This window comes from Ranitomeya variabilis, chromosome 1 (genome assembly GCF_051348905.1).
Source record: "Ranitomeya variabilis isolate aRanVar5 chromosome 1, aRanVar5.hap1, whole genome shotgun sequence".
NCBI lineage: Eukaryota > Metazoa > Chordata > Amphibia > Anura > Dendrobatidae > Ranitomeya > Ranitomeya variabilis.
The window spans coordinates 310021363-310042440 of NC_135232.1; the positions used below are offsets into that span (position 1 = coordinate 310021363).

General features: G+C 44.3%; 1 protein-coding gene across 3 annotated transcripts in view; it reads left to right on the plus strand.

Annotated features, from left to right (window-relative positions):
- Positions 1–21078, plus strand: part of RASAL1 (RAS protein activator like 1) — a 209473-nt gene that overhangs the window by 19188 nt on the left and 169207 nt on the right. For all 3 annotated transcript variants that reach the window (XM_077296589.1, XM_077296581.1, XM_077296594.1), the window contains exon 2: positions 14164–14220. Coding sequence is in view for 1 of the 3 variants with exons in the window: in XM_077296581.1 (XP_077152696.1) it covers positions 14164–14220 (57 nt within the window). In the remaining 2 variants the exon portion in view is untranslated. The remainder of the gene's footprint in view (positions 1–14163; positions 14221–21078) is intronic.

Sequence of the window (21078 nt, forward strand, 5' to 3'; positions counted from 1 at the left end):
CAAGCACAGTGCCCATTGATCTACGCGATATGCATGTACCCTGGACATCAGCAGCAGGAGAAGAGGGAGGAAGTGCAGAGCTGCAGCGGTGAGTGAGTCGGCGTCTCTCCCGGGGAATGGAGGCAAAGGGCAGGGAGGCCGGCGCTGCAGAATATCATATTATCGCCAGCACATCGCCTGTTTATACACGCAATTTACATGATCGGCAGACCTGCTAAGAAGGGCAGGTATTCAGGAATGAGAGTTCCTATGAACAGTTCCCTGATTCATGTGACCCCGTCACATGATCGCGGGTCACCGGTGTGTTGGCGTGACAATCGGAGGTCTCCTGGAGACCTCTATGGTTTTCAGTGCTGGCTTGCTGTGAGTGCCACCCAGTGGTCAGCGCTCATAGCAAGTGAGTAATTCTGCTATATAGAGGCGATCTGATCATCGCCTCTATGTTGCAGAGCCAATCGGGTTATGGCAGCTTGTAGTTTCCCATAGAGACTATTGGAGCATGCCAAAAGTAAAAAAAACAAAACTTTTTAAAAATATTAAAAAAAATAAAAAAATATAAAAGTTCAAATCACACCCCTTTCGCCCCATTCAAAATTTAAAAAATCAAACATACACATGTTTGGTATCGCCACGTTCAGAATTGCCCGATCTATCAATAAAAAAAAGGATTAACCTAATCACTAAACGGCATAGCGAGAAAAATGTCAAAACGCCAGAATTACGTTTTTTTGGTCACTGCACCAAAATGATATCATTAAAAACGTCAGCTCAGCGCCCAAAAAATAAGCCCCCACCAAACCCGAAATCACGAAAAATAGAGACGCTACGGGTATCGGAAAATGGTGCAATTTTTATTTTTAACAAAGTTTGAATTTTTTTTCACCATTTACCATAGATAAAAAAAGAACCTAGACATGTTTGGTGTCTATGAACTCGGAATGACCTGGAAAATCATAATGGCAGGTCCGTTTTAGCATTTAGTGAACCTAGTAAAAAAGCCAAGCAAAAAACAGTATGGGATTGCACTTTTTTTTGCAATTTCACTGCACTTGGAATTTATTTCCCGTTTTCTAGTACACAACATGGTAAAACCAATAGTGTTGTTCAAAATTACAACTTGTGCCGCAAAAAACAAGCCCTCACATGGCCATATTGAGGGAAAAATAAAAAAGTTATGGCTCTAGGAAGAAGGGAAGCAAAAAACGAAAACGCAAAGCCGAAAAAAGCTCCGGGGCTTAAGGTATGTTTTAAGACCTCTGCATGTTGTCTATCTAAGGCTGGAGTAACACTCAGCGTAAGACAATACGGTCCGTTTTTTACGGCCGTAATACGGAGAAATGTTCCCAAAATAGTGGTCCGTATGTCATCCGTAGGCAGGGTGTGTCAGCGTATTTTGCGCATGGCATCCTCCGTATGTAATCCGTATGGCATCCGTACTGCGATATTTTCTCGCAGGCTTGCAAAACCGACATCTAATGGATTTATGTGCTCAAATGTCCGTTAAAACATATATACAATATATATATATATATATATATATATATATATATGTCATTGAGACACATATATATATATATTCTGTATTTATATTTAATTCAGCGCGATGTATGTGAAAAGCCGGTAATTCAATTGCCGGCTTTTCATTTCTCCTTCCCAAACCCGACATGATATGAGACATGGTTTACATACAGTAAACCATCTCATATCCCCCTTTTTTTTGCATATTCCACACTACTAATGTTAGTAGTGTGTATGTGCAAAATTTGGGTGCTGTAGCTGCTAAAATAAAGGGTTAAATGGCGGAAAAAATTCGCGTGGGCTCCCGCGCAATTTTCTCCGCCAGAGTGGTAAAGCCAGTGACTGAGGGCAGATATTAATAGCCTAGAGAGGGTCCATGGTTATTGGCCCCCCCTGGCTACAAACATCTGCCCCCAGCCACCCCAGAAAAGGCACATCTGGAAGATGCGCCTATTCTGGCACTTGGCCACTCTCTTCCCACTCCCGTGTAGCGGTGGGATATGGGGTAATGAAGGGTTAATGCCACCTTGCTATTGTAAGGTGACATTAAGCCAGGTTAATAATGGAGAGGCGTCAATTATGACACCTATCCATTATTAATCCAATTGTATGAAAGGGTTAAAAAAAACCACACACACACATTATTAAAAATTATTTTAATGAAATAAACACACCGGTTGTTTTAATATTTTATTGCTCTCTCAATCCACCTGCAGACCCTCGCTTGGCAAAATAATAAACCCACAATATACATACCATCCGAGGATCTGTCAGGTCCCACGATGTAAATCCTTCTGAAGGGGATAAATAAATTTACAGGCAGGAGCTGCGCTAAAGCACTCGCTCGTGCCTGTAATCCCCGGGTGCTGAAAGGAAAGCTGGGTGATCTGTACTTACATTGAGTTGCGGTGAGGCGCCCTCTGGTGGATGAACTCATATGAACTCGAGCGTGGGAACTTTTCCAAGGCTCCAGTTCATGAGGACATCCAGCAGAGGGCGCCTCACCGCGACTCAATGTAAGTACAGATCACCCAGCTTTCCTTTCAGCACCCGGGGATTACAGGCACGAGCGAGTGCTTTAGCGCAGCTCCTGCCTGTAAATTGATTTAACCCCTTCAGAAGGATTTACATCGTGGGACCTGACAGATCATCTGAAGGTATGTATATTGTGGGTTTATTATTTTGCCAAGCGAGGGTCTGCAGGTGGATTGAGAGAGCAATAAAATATTAAAACAACCGATGTGTTTATTTCATTAAAATAATTTTTAATAATGTGTGTGTGTGTGTTTTTTAACCCTTTCATACAATTGGATTAATAATGGATAGGTGTCATAATTGACGCCTCTCCATTATTAACCTGGCTTAATGTCACCTTACAATAGCAAGGTGGCATTAACCCTTCATTACCCCATATCCCACCGCTACACGGGAGTGGGAAGAGAGTGGCCAAGTGCCAGAATAGGCGCATCTTCCAGATGTGCCTTTTCTGGGGTGGCTGGGGGCAGATGTTTGTAGCCAGGGGGGGCCAATAACCATGGACCCTCTCTAGGCTCTTAATATCTGCCCTCAGTCACTGGCTTTACCACTCTGGCGGAGAAAATTGCGCGGGAGCCCACGCCAATTTTTTCCGCCATTTAACCCTTTATTTTAGCAGCTACAGCAACCAAATTTTGCACATACACACTAACATTAGTAGTGTGGAATATCCAAAAAAAGGGGATATGAGATGGTTTACTGTATGTAAACCATGTCCCATATCATGTCGGGTTTGGGAAGGAGAAATGAAAAGCCGGCAACTGAATTACCGGCTTTTCACTAACACCGCTGCGTATTTCTCGCAAGTCACACTGCTGGTCCGTGTGGAATCCGTATTTTTCTCGCCCCCATAGACTTTCATTGGCGTATTTTTTGCGCAATACGCTGACAAACGCAGCATGCTGCGATTTTCTATGGCCGTAGAAGACCGTATATTACGGATGCGTAATATACGGCTGATAGGAGCAGCCCCATTGAGAATAATTGTGCCGTTTGTTTGGCGAGTTTTACGGACGTATTTTCTGCGCTCTTACGTCCGTAAAACTCGCTAGTGTGACTCCAGCCTAAAGCTGTGAAGAGTTTTGCATTAAATTATTGCTTACCAGCTCTGCTTACACTTTTCATGTTATGATGGATACCATGTGCTAGCAAGGAGTTACAGCGCACATCAGTTTCCATCAATGCCATAAGGTGCATGCTTGACTTCCACTCCCCCAAGACGAAGTTGTTCGGCTCGTGGACCAGAGTGATAGATGAGGAACCTAACGTTTGAACCCTCACCAATCTTAATGATCACCTAGCATGTGGCTCGCTACTAAATGTTTTAGGCTGGACTACCCTTCTAGGCTGCCCAATAGCATTTTATTTTCCTCCACTCAGTTGGCATCACCTGCTGCATCCACAGGTTTTGTTCCTACCAATATTCTGCAGATGACCTAATTTGCAGTAATAAATCCACTGCTAATTAGATTTGATTTCTTGACACTAAATATGCCTGTTTGTATGTACAGTGTATTAAAACATGCCAAAGAGGGAATATTCATAACAAACAGAGCTATAACAGATGCTGAACAACCAGAAAAGAGCTCTGGCCTTCTACCCTCTGTATATCAAATGGTAATCTAAAAGAATGCCTACTTAAGCACAGCTTTCAATTCCCCCAGACGGACCCTCTCTGCGGGAACTGCAAGGAAGATAATCAGTGTGCCAAAACTTTTTTTTTTTTCCCATCCAGATGGGTCCTCCCCATCATTCCTCTCTCACCCACTCTCTCTCCCTATTCTAATCAGCGCTCATTATTTAATTAGAAATCCTAATTAAAAAAACAGCTGATGAAGGTTGGTGGGAGGCAGAGGAGGTGTAGAAACAAGAGAACATGAGCTAACTCATTTTCTAACAACTAAAAAGGGAAGAAAATGCCTTTTTAACTCTCTATGTGACACCATGATGTTTGCAAACACTTAATACGTCTGCATGCTCTGCGACTGGACCCATTATGTTAAATGGGTGAAAAACACTTCCAAAATGCCAAAAGAATTGATATGTTGCAGATTTGGGCAAAAAAGTAGCAAGAATTTATATGTTGCAGATTTGGGCAAAAAAAAGTAGCATGTGAACAAGCCCAAAGCAAATCTGTCTCAAGGATTTAGCCATCTCATCTGAAAGCAGCATGATATAGGAGAGACCTCGATTCCAGTGATGTATCACTTACTGTACTGGTTGATGCAGTTTTGATAAAATCACTGTTTTATCTTCTGCAGATCTACCAGTTCGTTGAATACTAAGCTTTTGATAACGCTGCCCACATTACTGATTGGCATCTTTCTGTGTACACTGTGCATAGGCAGCACGTTGCCAATTAATGGTGGAGACCGGGTTATAAAGAGCTCATGAATATGAAGGACTATATAGCAGCAATTTAAGAGTCCACTAGTGATAATCTCCTGCTGATAAAACAGTAATTGTATAAAAGCTACAGCAAGCAGCTCAATGAGTGACACATCACCAGAATTAGGGTCTTTGCCTCTACATTATGCTACTCTGAGATTAGGTGGGAAAAGCCCAGTGAGAGATTCCCTTTAAGGCCACTTTCACACTCTCAGTATTTGGTCAGTATTTTACCTCCGTATTTGTAAGCCAAAACCAGGAGTGGAACAATCAGAGGAAAAGTATAATAGAAACATATGCACCACTTCTGCATTTATCACCCACTCCTGGTTTTGGCTTACAAATACTGATGTAAAATACTGACCAAATACTGAATGTGTGAACGTGGCCTAATGAATGTTCTACAAGAGGCCATCTGCAAAACACACAGGGCTGTGGAGTCTATTAAGGCCGGTTTCACACGTCAGTGGCTCCGGTACGTGAGGTGACAGTTTCCTCACGTACCGGAGACACTGACACACGTAGACCCATAAAAATCAATGCATCTGTGCAGATGTCATTGATTTTTTGCGGACCGTGTCTCCGTGTGCCAAACACGGAGACATGTCAGTGTTCGTGGGAGCGCACGTTTTACACGGACCCAATAGAGTCAATGGGTCCGCGTAAAACACGGACCTCACACGGACATTCTCCGTCTGGGGTCCGTGTGCGTGCAGGAGACAGCGCTACAGTAAGCGCTGTCCCCCCCACATGGTGCTGAAGCCGGTATTCATATCTTCCCTGTAGCAGCGTTTGCTATAGAGAAAATATGAAGAATAGTGTTAAAAATAAAGATCCATGTGTCCGCCGCCCCCCCACCCCCTGTGCGCCCCCCCGCTGGTCAGAAAATACTTACCCGCTCCCTCGCTCCTTCCTGGTCTGGCCGCGCCTCCTACTGTATGCGGTCACGTGGGGCCAATCATTTACAATCATGAATAGTCGGCTCCGCCCCTATGGGAGGTGGAGCCACATATTCATGACTGTAAATGATCGGGCCCACGTGACCGCATACACTAGAAGCCGCGGCCAGACCAGGAAGGAGCGACAGCCGACGGGGGACCCGGGTAAGTATTTTCTGACCAGCGGGGGGGCGCACAGGGGGTGGGAGGGCGGCGGACACATAGATCTTTATTTTAAACACTATTATTCATATTTTCTCTGCAGCAAACGCTACTGCAGAGAGGATATGTATCGCGGCTTCAGCATGATGCAGAGTGGGTACCACACGCTCCGTGTGGTACCCACTCGCCATACGGGCGGCACACGTGTGCCGCTCGTATGGCCTCCGTGAGTTCCCAGACACACGGACACGGATAACTCCGGTACCGATTTATTCCGGTACCGGAATTATCTGGACGTGTGGGACAGCCCTAAGGGTGTGAGAACATGGATCCATTAGGACACTAGCATACCCGCTTTTCTTTCTTTTTAGGAAAACACTTTTTCCCAAAGTCTTTTTCACATCTATTCTGATTTCTTTTGCTTTGTTCCAAGCATTTATTTTCTTAAATCGTATTTATTAATAGTGAGTGGCTTAGGCTATGTGTGCACATTGCGGATTTGTTGCAGAAATTTCTGCAAGATTTCTGCATCTCTTGGCAGAAAAACGCAGTAGAAAATCCTCACTTTTTTTATGCATTTTTGATGCAGTTTTTCATGTGTTTTTTTTTCATGCAATTTTGTAAATCCATACAGCTAAATAAAGATATATTATTAAAAAAAAGAATTGTGATGTTATTTCCTTGTTCACCCTCTTCAGTCAGATACCCTCACTAATATTAAATAAAGACACACACACTCACCAGCCTATGTAGGAGCATTAACATAATTAACCTACATAATTAACCAACAATTTTAATAACCAGCAGAGGGAAAACTGACGGCTGAGGGCAGATGTTAATAGTCTAGGAAAGGGCCAATAGCCAAAGGTTCCCAGGCTATTAATATCAGCTCACAGCTGTTTGCTTAGCTTTTACTGGCTAGTTTACAGGGGAACCCCAGAAAAAAATTGACATGGAGTCCCCCTATACAATCGAACCAGCAAAGGCTAGGCAGACAGCTTCAGGCTGATATTAATAGCCTAGAAAACGGCCATGGATATTGGCACCCTCAGGCTAAAAACATCAGCTCTCAGCCTCCCTGGAAATGGCGCATGTAGACTGAGACCCAGATTTTACTTATTTGTCACTTTCTGGGCTGCTTGCTATAATTTTGATAATACCATAGTTTTATCAGCAGGAGATTGTCACTAGAATTCAAGTAGACCTTCTGCCATATAATATAATTCCCACCCTCTCCACTATGAACAGTGTACACAGAAAGCTGCCAATCAGTGGTGTGGGCAGCATTATCCAAAGCTTAGTATTCATAGAACTGGTAGATATGCAGCAGATAAGGCAATAATTTCATCAAAACTGCAGCAAGCAGCCCAGTAAGGGATACATAACTGGAAACCCGGTCTCTGCCACTACATTATGCTGCACTCAGATGGGGTAGCAACAACCTGATGATTCCCTTTAACTGCCTGAAGTGGTTAAAATAAGCCGAACTTATGTACAACAAGTCATTTTTACATTGCTATGCATATGTGCATTTTTGGGGAGGTTTTTTTGCATTTTCTAAGGCAGGTTAAAGGCAGACTCTGCCTGAAAAAACATTGTGTGCATATACCCTAACACAAGCTTGCTTGGCTAGTTCAGAAATTCCCATTCAAGTGAAGGATGAGAGTCTTACATGAGTCTACCTCTCTATTCGCAGGGCCGCAAGATGGTAAAAATGTTGTTTTCCAAATTTTACGAAAATTACTATAATGTTCAGGTTGACCTGAACCTATAATCAGGTAGTTTTATTGGAAGTCCACAGGCTTTCCTATAATCACTGTTTATCTATATGGTTACATATATATTCTTCTAGGTAACTCTGGGTGTTTTGGGATAATGACCTACATAGTTTTTTGGCTTTCAACCATCTGGCTTTAAATGGAAATTGCTGCATCCAAAGGTAGCAAGAAGTCAGTATGTCACTTATTTTGGCTGGTAAAAGAGCTGAAATTAAAGTACTTATCATGCCTGGCCACCATTGGTGCCACATATTGGTGAAAGGTCTGTGCTATTGCATACTGTGTCCCAGTGAAACCCAAAGCATCCCATGCATCTGTCCTTCTTTGTATATTTTTAATCGAACAGTTAATTACTGTCATAACTATCTTCTAAACAAGTGGAAACTTGGTGATGGTATGGATCAAGCTTATGGGACCAGTAAAATACAAGATCAACAGTACGGACCAGCAGCGTAAAATCAAACAAAATCCAACAATGGCAGTGGCATCGTACTCTTCAGGATGCGAAAACTGTAGGATAGAGGAAAAAAAATATTTCATGCTTGGTCAGTTTCTTTGGGGTGCATTTTCCCCATAAAAGCTGACCAGGTTGATTTAGAAGGAAGCTTTTCTTCATTACTGTTACGTTTTAGTCCTATTCGAGGACTTTTGTCTCTCTTGTTAAAATGGTAAATTCCCAAGTGATAGTCACCAAAGGCAGACAATTACGCAGGTACTGACTGGGGCTGAAATTCAGTCCTGGCATTTGAAATCACACAGGCCCATGTTGTCCCTGTCCACATGAACCAGATGGGATATATTACTAATATTACCCTGCGTAGAGGAAAGGAATATTTTCTACAAGACCAATATTTCTAATGATTCCCGTAGCCTGCTGGGGTAAAGGACGGAGTCAGCGACTTTGTGCTCCATCACAACTCTTAACAGTATGGGTGTCCTGAGAGCAACGATTCTGTTAGCAACAAAGCAGACAAGGCAGCCCACAATCAGACCGGCCCTTCTGGCATTTGCCAGAATTGCCAGATGGCCCTGCAATTACGGTTCTTTAGAGGCCCAAATCTTGTGAAATCCATGTTACTTCCAGCATCGTCAGACATTATGTAGAAGTTTTGCAAGAGCCTTCGGAGAACATGTGCCCCATGGAGTAGGTGATCATAATTTAGACTTAGTGCCACGTCTTCTGTTTGGTCATGCGGTTGTCAGTGTTACTATGCTAGAACAGACATGCATCTTCACCAAACATAACTGGAAGCCATAACTTGGTGATGCTTCTCGGGATGGTTCTGTTTCTTTCATGGACTCTTTTCAATTACTTAATTTATTGTCCTATCCACCAGATTTGTGTTTATTTATCAATGGTGTTCTTTCATGTGTACCTTTATGCTGTTCATATTTTCTATCAGAAGATCTGTTGACCCATTATCTAGAGCATAGACCAGCATATTTATTTATTTTATTTTTTTTGTGCAGGCTTTTACCTAGTTTTAATATTTTGCTGTTTATTGTATATCCAAGTATTTTTCTTATATGATCGCTAAATACAAATTGTTAATTTAATTTTATTTCATTGGGATGTGCATTTTTGTATCATAATTCCCTTTTTTCTTTTCTCTTAATGGTTTTTCACTATGCACTGTGCAAACCACACTTTTCTGGTGGTGGACTCTTTTTTCAAATTATCAAACATGACAGGTATGGCTAAATTAATGCCAGAGGCCGTAGTCACAAGCTAAGGTCATATATAGGTGCTTCTCACTAAATTAGAATATCATCGTAAAGTTAATTTATTTCAGTTCTTCGATACAAAAAGTGAAACTCACATATTATATAAAGTCATTACAAACAGAGTGATCTATTTCAAGTGTTTATTTCTGTTAATGTTGATGATTATGGCTTACAGCCAATGAAAACTCAAAAGTAATTATCTCAGTAAATTAGAATACTTTATAACACCTGCTTGAAAAATTATTTTAAAATCCGAAATGTTGACCTGCTGAAATGTATGTTCAGTAAATGCATTCAATACTTGGTCAGGGCTCCTTTTGCATCAATTACTGCTTCAGTGCGGCATAGCATGGAGGCGATCAGTCTGTAGCACTGCTGAGGTGTTATGGAAGCCCAGGTTGCTTTGATAGCAGCCTTCAGCTCGTCTGCATTGTTGGGTCTGGTGTCTCTCATCTTTCTCATCTTTCTCTTGACAATACCCCATAGATTCTCGATGGGGTTAAGGTCAGGCGACTTTGCTGTCCAATCAAGCACAGTGATACTGTTGTTTTTTTAAACCAGGTATTGGTACTTTTGGCAGTGTGGACAGGTGCCAAGTCCTACTGGAGAATGACATTTCCATCTCCAAAAAGCTTGTTGGCAGAGGGAAGCATGAAGTGCTCTAAAATTTCCTGGTAGACGGCTTCGCTGACTTTGATCTTGGTAAAACACAGTGGATCTACACCAGCAGATGACATGGCTCCCCAAACCATCACTGAGTGTGGAAACTTCACAGTAGACCTCCAGCAGCTTGGATTGTGTGCCTCTCCACTCTTCCTCCAGATTCTGGGACCTTGATTTCCAAATGAAATGCAAAATTTCCTTTCATTTGAAAACAACACCTTGGACCACTGAGCAACAGTCTGGTTCTTTTTCTCCTTGGCTCAGGTAAGATGCTTCTGGCATTGTAAATGGGTCATGAGTTGCTTGACACAAGGAATTCAACACTTGTAGCCCATGTCCTGGATACGTCTGTGTGGTGGCTCTTGAAGCAATGACGCCAGCAGCAGTCCACTCCTTGTGAATCTCCCCCAAATTTTTGAATTGCCTTTTGTTAACAATCCTTTCTACCATGCTTTTTCCTTCCACTCAACTTTCCATTAATATGCTTGGATACAGCACTCTGAACAGCCAGCTTCTTTAGCAATGACCTTTGGTGGCTTACCCTCCTTGTGGAGTGTGTCAATGACTGCCTTCTGGACATCTGTCAGGTCAGCAGTCTTCCCCATGATTGTGGAGCCTACTGAAACAGACTAAGACCTTTTTGTGGAAGCCTTTGCAGGTGTTTTTTGTAAATTACCGTGTATACTCGAGTATAAGCTGAGAATTTCAAAGAATTTTAAACACTTAGGAAGCCTTTGCAGGGGCTTTTGTTAATTATTCTAATTTACTAAGATAATTACTTTTGGGTTTTCATTGGCTATAAGCCATATTCATCAATATTAACAAAAATAAACACTTGAAATAGATCAATCTGTTTGTAATAACTCTATTTAATATATGAGTTTCACTTTTTTGCATCGAAGAACTGAAATAAATTAACTATTTGATGATATTCTAATTTACTGAGAAGCACTTGTATATTGTGGCCTATTTCTCTGTGATATGGCTCTGTATAATGCACGAACAGCATACTTTGAAACCATAGAGTACCTTGATTTAAAATTTAAAGAGGTTGTGCACTACTGTTTCATTAATGACATACTGTATCCTAACCTATGACAATGAAAACCCAACTCCCCCCAACGCAATCACTGTTTTCGCTGGTTTCTGACCCAGGAACGGAGGGTATGTATGTATTATACATACTCGTGGTCAGGGCCCATCTACTGGGTGTGGCCTCACTCGCTGACAGTATGTATAATGCATATGTAACAAAAAGCCATGATCCCTCTGGAAAATTAGTGCAGGATGTGCAGAATGTGCCATTAGTTTGGAGAAACTGCCATCTGCTGGCCAGCCGAAATCAAGCGGAACCAAAGTGTGCTTTAAGATTTGCAGGGGGAAGGACCTTGTGTGCTGGACCAGATCAGGTGACCTTCTGTAAAGACTTCCGTGATATAAAAACCTTGAGCACCAAACCACTCGGAGATTTGGCACCAAAGAACAGAGAGGGGCAGACGTGCTCCAGAGACACCGCTGAGACCAACGTGACAGGCCTCAGCAGGAAGACTGTGGTACCCGGGTGTTGGACACCACCTGGCAAGATCCCCCCCCCCCCCGGAAGATATACCCTAGTATGGATTACGCTGGTCAGAGCTGGAATCTGCACCCTGCGCTGGTCAATGTCTGACTATGCCTGTCAAGAGCTGAGTTCCTGTCCTCTCTGCCCCGAGTCTGATAGACTTTCGCTGACAGTCAAGCCGAGAAGAGCCATGCGGCGACTATGGCAGGAGAGACGCCTGTGAGAGAGGAGGAACAGTGTGAGCAGGGCCGTCACTTCCAGCTATCACCTACGGTAGTGGGGTCAGCTGGGTCTATGATTACAGGTTGGGAGGGGGCCGGTTGGTGCGTTGGGAGGCTTAACGGGCTTTAATAGACTACATCACGAAAACCCGGTGACCCCCACTAGGGCCAGAGCTTCGAGTGAGAATTCACATGGTGAATCCCAAGACTGAGCACATCACTAACGATAAGTAGTGAGAGACTGTCTTGCTTGTTTGTAACCTGTTGTGATTCCCTATACTGTTAAATTGCATATCTACTAACCCTAATTGTTTAAAATTTATTGTTGTTTAAAAATACCAATATATCAACCCCTGACTGTTTCCGCCTCGTGATCTCTGTTTGCTGCATTGAGAGACCTGCGTTACACATACATACTCCCTGGTCCCGGGTCAGAAACTGACAAAGTGTGGGCGCTGGGGGATCCATATGCAGCGCCCCAGAGTCCTGGTAGTTGCAGTACTGTGGCTCCGCCACTAAGGGGAGCTATGGTACGTCTGATGGCACTGAAGGAGTTCATCTGACCAGGTATCACAGACACCAATACATTTCACAGCCAGGCCACCAGGGGGAGCTAAGGGTTCTATTCATTAGGCCACTCCTCACATACTGGTAAAACTGGGGGTCAGGCAGGAAGTTAGGACAGAAAGCTGACTGGGTTGGAACCAGGCAACACCTTGTGGCAGAGGGTGTTGTGGGAGAAGATTCGGTAGGGTCCCTGTCAGGGGTGGGATCCTGACAGAGGCCTGGCAACTTGAGCGAACGTAACGGGACCGTGCCTGCTCAGCATAGCGGCGGTGCCCAAGGAGGGATTGGAAGCGAGATAGATTGTGCTGAGTGAGAAACGAGATCAGAGCAAGAAGGAGAATACCAGTAGGAATCGTGCTGTGAGACCGAGGCAACATCCTACTGAGGCGCACAACCGGCGGCCGGAACGCCGAGGGAGTATTACAATATTCAGCTTCAGGCAATACTCTAAACCAACGGCAGGACAGTCAGTCTAAGGCGGGCTGTCTCACCTAAATCACCTATGCAGTCTTGGGGGGCAACTTGTGGAGAGGGGCGACTCTAGGGTCCCGGAAGAGCTCCGAGCCTACCCGTCATACGAGTGCCGTCCTAACCGTAACATCAGGGAGGGACGGAGGATTAGCAGAACATCATCTAATCAAGTTGTGAGGGAACTTTAGAAACAGACACAACAGTTGAGGGGACTTTCCGTAAGCACAGCAGGGAAGGACCGCAACACCTAGCGCTAGAAGGAAGGCACAGATTTCCACCTGCTAAGAGAACTCTGGAGGTGCCATTGGACCGGCCGGACTTGCGCAGCCTGGTTATCCGGATTCCGGACTGAGGACCCAGAGATCTTCAGTAAAGAGGTAAAGAGACTGCAACCTGGTGTCCTCGTTATTTACTACAACCTACACTGCACTGCAACACCACCATTTACCACCACCTTTCACTGGACGCCCCTCAGCAGGGTCACGGACCGGGTCTAGCCACCGTGACAACCCCAGAGCAGAGATTCAGAGGCCCGGTACCGGGTACCCCTCGGCCCTGCGGCAGTGGGGGCGCTACACATACGTCCCACAGAGTGACTGCAGACTTATCGAATTGGACCGGACAACCCTTTTAATAAGTGCAGAAATGGTGCAGAAAATCTGCAACATCGAAAACCCACCAAAAGCTCATTCGGGGAGCACAGCCTAAATAAGGCCAGGTGCACACGTTGAGTATTTGGTGAGTTTTTTACCTCAGCGTTTGTAAGCCAAAACCAGGAGTGGGTGATAAATACAGAAGTGGTGACATATTTCTATTATACTTTTCCTCTGAATTTAACACTCCTGGTTTTTGCTTACAAATACTGAGATGAAAAACTCAAAAGTACTCCATGTGTTCATGTGGACTAATTGTCTGTTTTAATTTGTGATTACTGGTTTGCATTCAGCCCCATATTCTCATGACGCATTTTATTTTTAGTAAACCATTCAGCTATGGACTTGTCCACACTTGGCACATATTTTAATGATGACTTGGTTATGTCAGATGTGATAAGATAGCAGAATATTAGCTGCACTGAACAGTCTTATCTTTGTTGTAACTATTAGAATGTGACCTTTTTCATTCCTCTTTCAAAGGTCAGGCACGAGTGACCCGTACTGCATTGTGAAGGTGGATAATGAAGTTGTGGCACGGTGAGTCCTGTAATATGTAGTTTATCAGTCGCAGTACATTTAGAAAACTTTCAGACCCATTCACTCTGTTTACAGTGCTGTATGATAACAAATAATATAAGGTTTGCCAATATGTGCGCAATTATTCTAAAAATATAAAACTGAAATATCACATTTACATAAATATTCAGATCCAGTCTGTGGTCCAGAGAGTTCTAGAGCAGGTTGTTAACAGCCTCTCTTTACTTTGCATCCTGACCAATATTCCAGTTCTTTAAACCTAAAAAATATCCCATTATCATAATGTTGAAACAACCACCATGCTTAACAGTAGGGACCAATTGATGAGTGTTGCCTGCTTTCCCCCAAACATAACACTTGACATTCAGGCGAAAATGTTTAATAGTGGTTATACCAGGGCAGAGAACTGCCTTTCCCATGGTCTGCGAGTCCTTTAAATGTCTTTTGGAAAACTCCAAGTATCTTTCATGTGTGTCTTATTTACATCATCCATGTGGTCATCTTACATTAACCCCTTTCTGCTATCGGACGGAATAGTACGTCCGATAGCAGAACCCCCACTTTGATGTGGGCTCCGGTGGTGAGCCCGCAACAAAGCCGGGACATGTAAGGGTCTGTGCACAAGTTGCTGATTTGGCTGCGGATCCGCAGTGGATTTGATGCTGCGGATTCGCAGCAGTTTTCCATGTGGTGTACAGTGCCATGTAAACCTAAGGAAGACCAAATCCGCAGTACACATGCTGCGGAAAATTCCATGTCAATTCTTTGTGCTTATTCCACAGCGTTTTACACCTGTTCCATAATAGGAATTCACAGGTGTAAAAACGCAGGTGAAATCTGTACAAAATCCTCAGTAAATCCGCAGGTAATCCGCAGGTAAAATGCAGGGCATTTTATCTGCGCATTTTTCAGAATCTGCACAGAAAAATCCGCACACGAATCCTCAATGTGTGCACATACCCTTAGCTGTTTTGAACAGCTGACATGTGCCCGCAGGAGTCCCAGGCAGCACACAGGGGCCCCAGGAAGCACACGGGGCCCCAGGCAGTGCGCAGGTACCCAGGCAGCACACAGGGGCCCCAGGCAACACATAGGGGCCCCAGGCAGCGCACAGGACCCCAGGCAGCACACATCACCAGGGGCCCCAGACAGCGCACAGGGGCCCCAGACATCACACAGGTTTGAGTGGGCCCTGTGCGCTGCATGGGGCCCCTGTGTGCTGCCTGGGGCCTGTGCGCTGCCTGGGGCCCTGTGCGCTGCCTGGGGTCCCGTGCGCTGCCTGGGGTTCCGTGTGCTGCCTGGGGCCCCTGTGTGCTGCCTGGCGCCCTGTGCGCTGCCTGGGGCCCCGTGTGCTGTCTCTGCCCTCCCTGTGTGCTGCCTAGGGCTCCGTTATTAAGTATATCACTCAATGGTTCTCAAAAGCCTGAGAAATCTGATCCACAGCAGCTGGGGTATATTCTAGCCCAGAGGGGTATAATCTGGCCTAGGCCACTTTAACCCCAGGTATCTTCTGGACGGGGGGTTAATCTGGCCTGTTACACTGGGTTAAAACCAAGAACAAAGGCAGAGGAAAGTCACAACCCCTGTATTAGCTTGAATATAGGCCGTTTAACATCCACAGTGGTATATCATGTAGAACCTGGAGAAAAGTGGAGGTAAATCCGCACTGCCACAAATGCAGAGAGAGAACATAGAAATTCAAATGCGGTTTTTATTCAATGCGTTTTGAAGCACACCTGCTTCTACCTCAAGACAAACCACAGAGATAAAAACAGTTTTACACTTTTCTCCAACTTTTACATGATAAACTTCTAAAAGACCTAGCATATATCACGACTAACCCCCATACGAGCTCACCAAGGGGAGGTATGTGGGCGTATCCTTGATCTAATAAGAAGCGGAATTTGAGTTCTTGTATTTTGTCAGTCCTGGAAGGTATAGCTTGCTGAAGGTTCTATCTGTTTTCCTAAAGAGTACCTTCCTCCACTAAGCTCTGAGAAATTTCCATGACATGAGTTTTAGTAGTTTTATTTTGTCATCCCTTTTATTTTATGTAATTGTGCAATATATACCATATTGTTTTGTTCCCATTTTGTATCATCTTTATATATTTTTTTTATAAACACTGACTACTTTTCCAGATTAAATATATAAAATTTAATATCTCTGTTCCTCTTGCTCTGTAAACCACATCCCTGAAGTTATACGCTACCTTGTAACGGGTGTCCAATCAGCCTGTATAGACGATTGGTGGCAGCTAGTAGTTCCCTTTTGTTATTGTGGAGCTGGCAGTGACTGTATGACTATACCGGGTTATATATACAGTGGGTACGGAAAGTATTCAGACCCCTTTAATTTTTTCACTCTATGTTTCATTGCAGCCATTTGGAAAATTCAAAAAAAGTTCATTTTTTTTCTCATTAATGTACACTCTGCACCCCATCTTGACTGAAAAAAAATTGAAATGTAGAAATGTATGCATATTTATTAAAAAAGTAAAACTGAAATACCACATGGTCATAAGTATTCTTTGGAGTCCAGCTGTGTTTAATTAAACTGATAGGACTTGATTTGAAAAGGCACACACCTGTCTATATAAGCCCTCACAGCTCACAGTGCATGTCAGACCAAATAAGACTCTGGAGGTCAAAGGAACTGGCCAAGGAGCTCAGAGACAGAATTGTGACAAGGTACAGATCTGGCCAAGGTTACATCAGAATTTTTGCAGTACTCAAAAAATTAGGGGTGTGTTGGGGTTAGAGTTGGAGTTAGAATTTGGAGGTTCCACTGTTTAGGTACATCAGGGGTTCTCCAAACGCGACATGGTGCCCACCATTGATTCCAGCCAATTTTGCGTTCAAAAAGTCAAACAATGCTCCCTCCCTTCTGAGCCCTGCCATGCACCAAAACAGTGGCTTTCCCGCACGTACGGGGTACTTTGACCAAGGTTTCAAACCTCAATTATCCTGTTGGGGTTTGGCTTGATCATTATCATCTCTAGGAACAGCCAGGTGATGCAAAATTCCCAGCTTTATAAAAACCCAACCTCTTCTAACCGTGTGGCAAAAAAATAGCAGCCATAAGTTCTTCTAAGCAGCTGCCTAGCACTCTGAAAATGAAAATAGTGGAGGCCCACAAAGCAGGAGAAGGCTATAAGAAGATAGCAACACATTTTGAAGTTGCTCTTTTGTCAGACTCAAATCCAGCAGCTCTTGTGCACCAAGCGGCAGCTCTTCCCTCTGAGCTAATCAGCTCGCTGGACAGTTCATTGCTAACCCAGATACTAGTACCTGTGTTATTTCTGATTAGCTCCACCCTGTAATCTCATGATTGAACACCCTACTTAACCCCTTCCCGACCTGTGACGCCACGTAGGCGTCATGAAAGTCGGTGCCAATCCGACCTGTGATTAATGTGGCGTCATGGAGGGATCGCGTCCCTGCAGATCGGGTGAAAGGGTTAACTCCAATTTCACCCAATCTGCAGGGACAGGGGGAGTGGTACTTCAGCCCAGGGGGAGTGGCTTCACCCCCTTGTTGCTACGATCGCTCTGATTGGCTGTTAAAAGTGAAAAAGCCAATCAGAGCGATTTGTAATATTTCACCTATGAAAATGGTGAAATATTACAATCCAGCCATGGCCGATGCTGCAATATCATCGGCCATGGCTGGAAACCCTGATCTGCCCCCCCCCCACCGCCACCGATCACCTCCCCTGTGCTCCGCTCCCCTCCGTCCGCCTGTCCGCTCCCCCGTCCTCCTGTCCGCTCCCCCCGTGCTCCTATCCCCCCCCTCATACTTACCGAGCCTCCCGGTGTCCGTCCGTCTGTTCCATGGGCGCCGTCATCTTCCAAAATGGCGGGCGAATGCGCAGTGCGCCCGCCGAATCTGCCGGCCAGAAGATTCGTTCTAGGTACATTTTGATCACTGTGATAAAACCTATCACAGTGATCAAAATAAAAAAAATAGTAAATGAACCCCCCCTTTATCACCCCCATAGGTAGAAACAATAATAAAAATAAAGAAACTATATTTACTTTTATTTTTACACTAGGGTTAGGGTTAGAACTAGGGTTAGGGCTAGGGTTAGGGCTAGGGTTAGGGTTAGGGTTAGAATTAGGGTTAGGGTTAGAATTAGGGTATGTGCACACGCTGCGGATTTCGCTGCGGAACCGCAGCGTTTCCGCAGCGGTTTCCCATAAGTTTACAGTACAATGTAAACCTATGGGAAACGAAATCTGCAGTGCACATGCTGCGGAACAAACCACGCGGAAACGCAGCGGTTTATATTCCGCAGCATGTCAATTCTTTGTGCGGATTCCGCTGCGGGTTTACACCTGCTCCAATAGAAAACTGCCGGTGTAAACCCGCAGTGGAAACCGCACTAGAAACCGCGATAATTCCGCAGTAAAAACCGCAGTGGTTTTGCACGGATTTATCAATTCCGCTGCGGAAAATTCCGCAATGGAATCCGCAGCGTGGGCACATACCCTAAGCTATGTGCACATGGTGCGGATTTGGCTGCGGATTCGTAGCAGTTTTCCATCAGGTTTACAGTACCATGTAAACCTATGGAAAACCAAATCCGCTGTGCCCATGGTGCGGAAAATACCATGTGGAAACGCTGCATTGTATTTTCCGCAGCATGTCAATTCTTTGTGCGGATTCTGCAGCGTTTTACACCTGTTCCTCAACAGGAATCCGCAGGTCAAATCCGCACAAAAAAACGCTGGAAATCCGCTGGAAATCCGCAGGTAAAACGCAGTGCATTTTACCTGCGGATTTTTAAAAAATGGTGCGGAAAAATCTCACACGAATCCGCAACGTGGGCACATAGCCTTAGGGTTAGGGTTGGAATTAGAGTTAGGGTTGGAATTAGGGCTAGGGTTGGAAATAGGGTTAAGATTAGGCTTGTGGTTAGGGTTATGGTTAGGGTTGTGGTTAGGTTAGGGTTGCGATTAGGGTTAGGATTAGGGTTGGGATTAGGGTTAGGTGTTGTGTATCCGCTTTCTGGGCTCCCCTGGTGGTTGCTGGTGGTACTGGTGACTTATTTGCACTTTGCTGCTTCTGTTCACCTGCTTCCATCAGTGTTTGGGAGTTTCCTATTTAGCCTTGCTCTCCAGTCATTTCCTTGCCGGTCATCATTGTAACCAGAGCCTTCGGTTGCATGTTCCTGCTACTAGTCTGCTGATCAGCTAAGTGGACTTTGTCCTTTTGTTTTGTACCTTTTGTCCAGTTTGCAGTTTTTGTAATTCTCTGTAGCTGGAAGCTCTTGCGGGCTGAAATTGCCACTCCTGTGTCATGAGTTGACACAGGAGTCTTAAAGTAATTTCAGGATGGTTTTTGAAAGGGTTTTCAGTTGACCGTGAAGTCCGCTTTTGTATCCTTCTGCTATCTAGTAAGTGGACCTCTCTTTGCTAAATCTACTTTCATACTGTGTATGTCTTTTCCTCTTAATTCACCGTTATTACATGTGGGGGGCTGCTATCATCTTTTGGGGGATTTCCCTAGAGGTAAGCCAGGTCTGTTTCTTCCTCTACCAGGCGTAGTTAGTCCTCCGGCTGGCGCGTGGCATCTAGGAAGCCGTAGGTATGCTCCCTGGCTACTGTTAGTTGTGTGGTAGATTTAGCTCACGGTCAACTCGAGTTTCCATCACCCGAGAGCTCGTTCGTTACTTATATGTTTCTTACGTTCCCTTGCCATTGGGAACCATGACAGTATGACCGGCCAGTGTTAAACTTATTGGCAGAAGAAAGGAGAGAAAAAAGAAGTCTGTAAATTTTTTTTTTTTTTTTTCCCTTTTTCCTCTATGCTTGCTCCATAGTTGGATCAGTTGTATTTCAGCTTTAATTACAGCCTTTGCCTTTCTCTCCTTATAATCCTTGAATGGCTCTGAGCTCACCTGTTTAAAGATGGATCCTCAGAGTTTGGCTGCAGGTTTAAATAATCTTGCTACGAAGGTTCAAAATCTACAAGATTTTGTTATACATGCTCCTATTTCTGAACCTAAAATCCCTACACCAGAGGTGTTTTCCGGAGATAGATCTCGGTTTTTCAATTTCAAATATAATTGTAAATTATTCCTTTCTCTCAGAACTCACTCCTCAGGAGATCCTGTCCAGCAGGTTAAGATTGTAATCTCTTTGCTGCGAGGTGACCCTCAAAATTGGGCATTTTCATTGGCACCAGGGGATCCTGCGTTGCTCAATGTGGATGCGTTTTTCCTGGCTTTAGGGTTGCTTTATGAGGAACCTAATTTGGAGATTCAAGCTGAAAAAGCTTTGATAGCCCTATCTCAAGGGCAAGATGAAGCGGAGATATACTGCCAAAAATTTCGTAGGTGGTCTGTGCTTACTCAGTGGAATGAGTGCGCCTTAGCGGCAAATTTCAGAGAGGGCCTTTCTGATGCCGTTAAAGATGTTATGGTCGGGTTCCCTGCGCCTACAGGTCTGAATGAGTCCATGACAATGGCAATTCAGATTGATCGGCGTTTGCGGGAGCGCAAACCCGTGCACCATTTGGCGGTATCTTCTGAAGAGACGCCAGAGAAAATGCAATGTGACAGAGTTATGTCCAGAAGCGAGCGGCAGAATTATAGGCGTAAAAATGGGTTATGCTTCTATTGTGGTGATTCTGCTCATGTTATATCGGCATGCTCTAAGCGTACTAGGAAGGTTGACAAGTCCATTTCAATTGGCACTTTACAGTCCAAATTTATTTTGTCTGTAACCTTGATTTGTTCATTATCAGTTATTACCGTGGATGCCTATGTGGACTCTGGCGCCGCTCTGAGTCTTATGGACTGGTCCTTTGCCAGGCGCTGTGGGTTTGATTTAGAGCCTCTGGAAGTCCCTATACC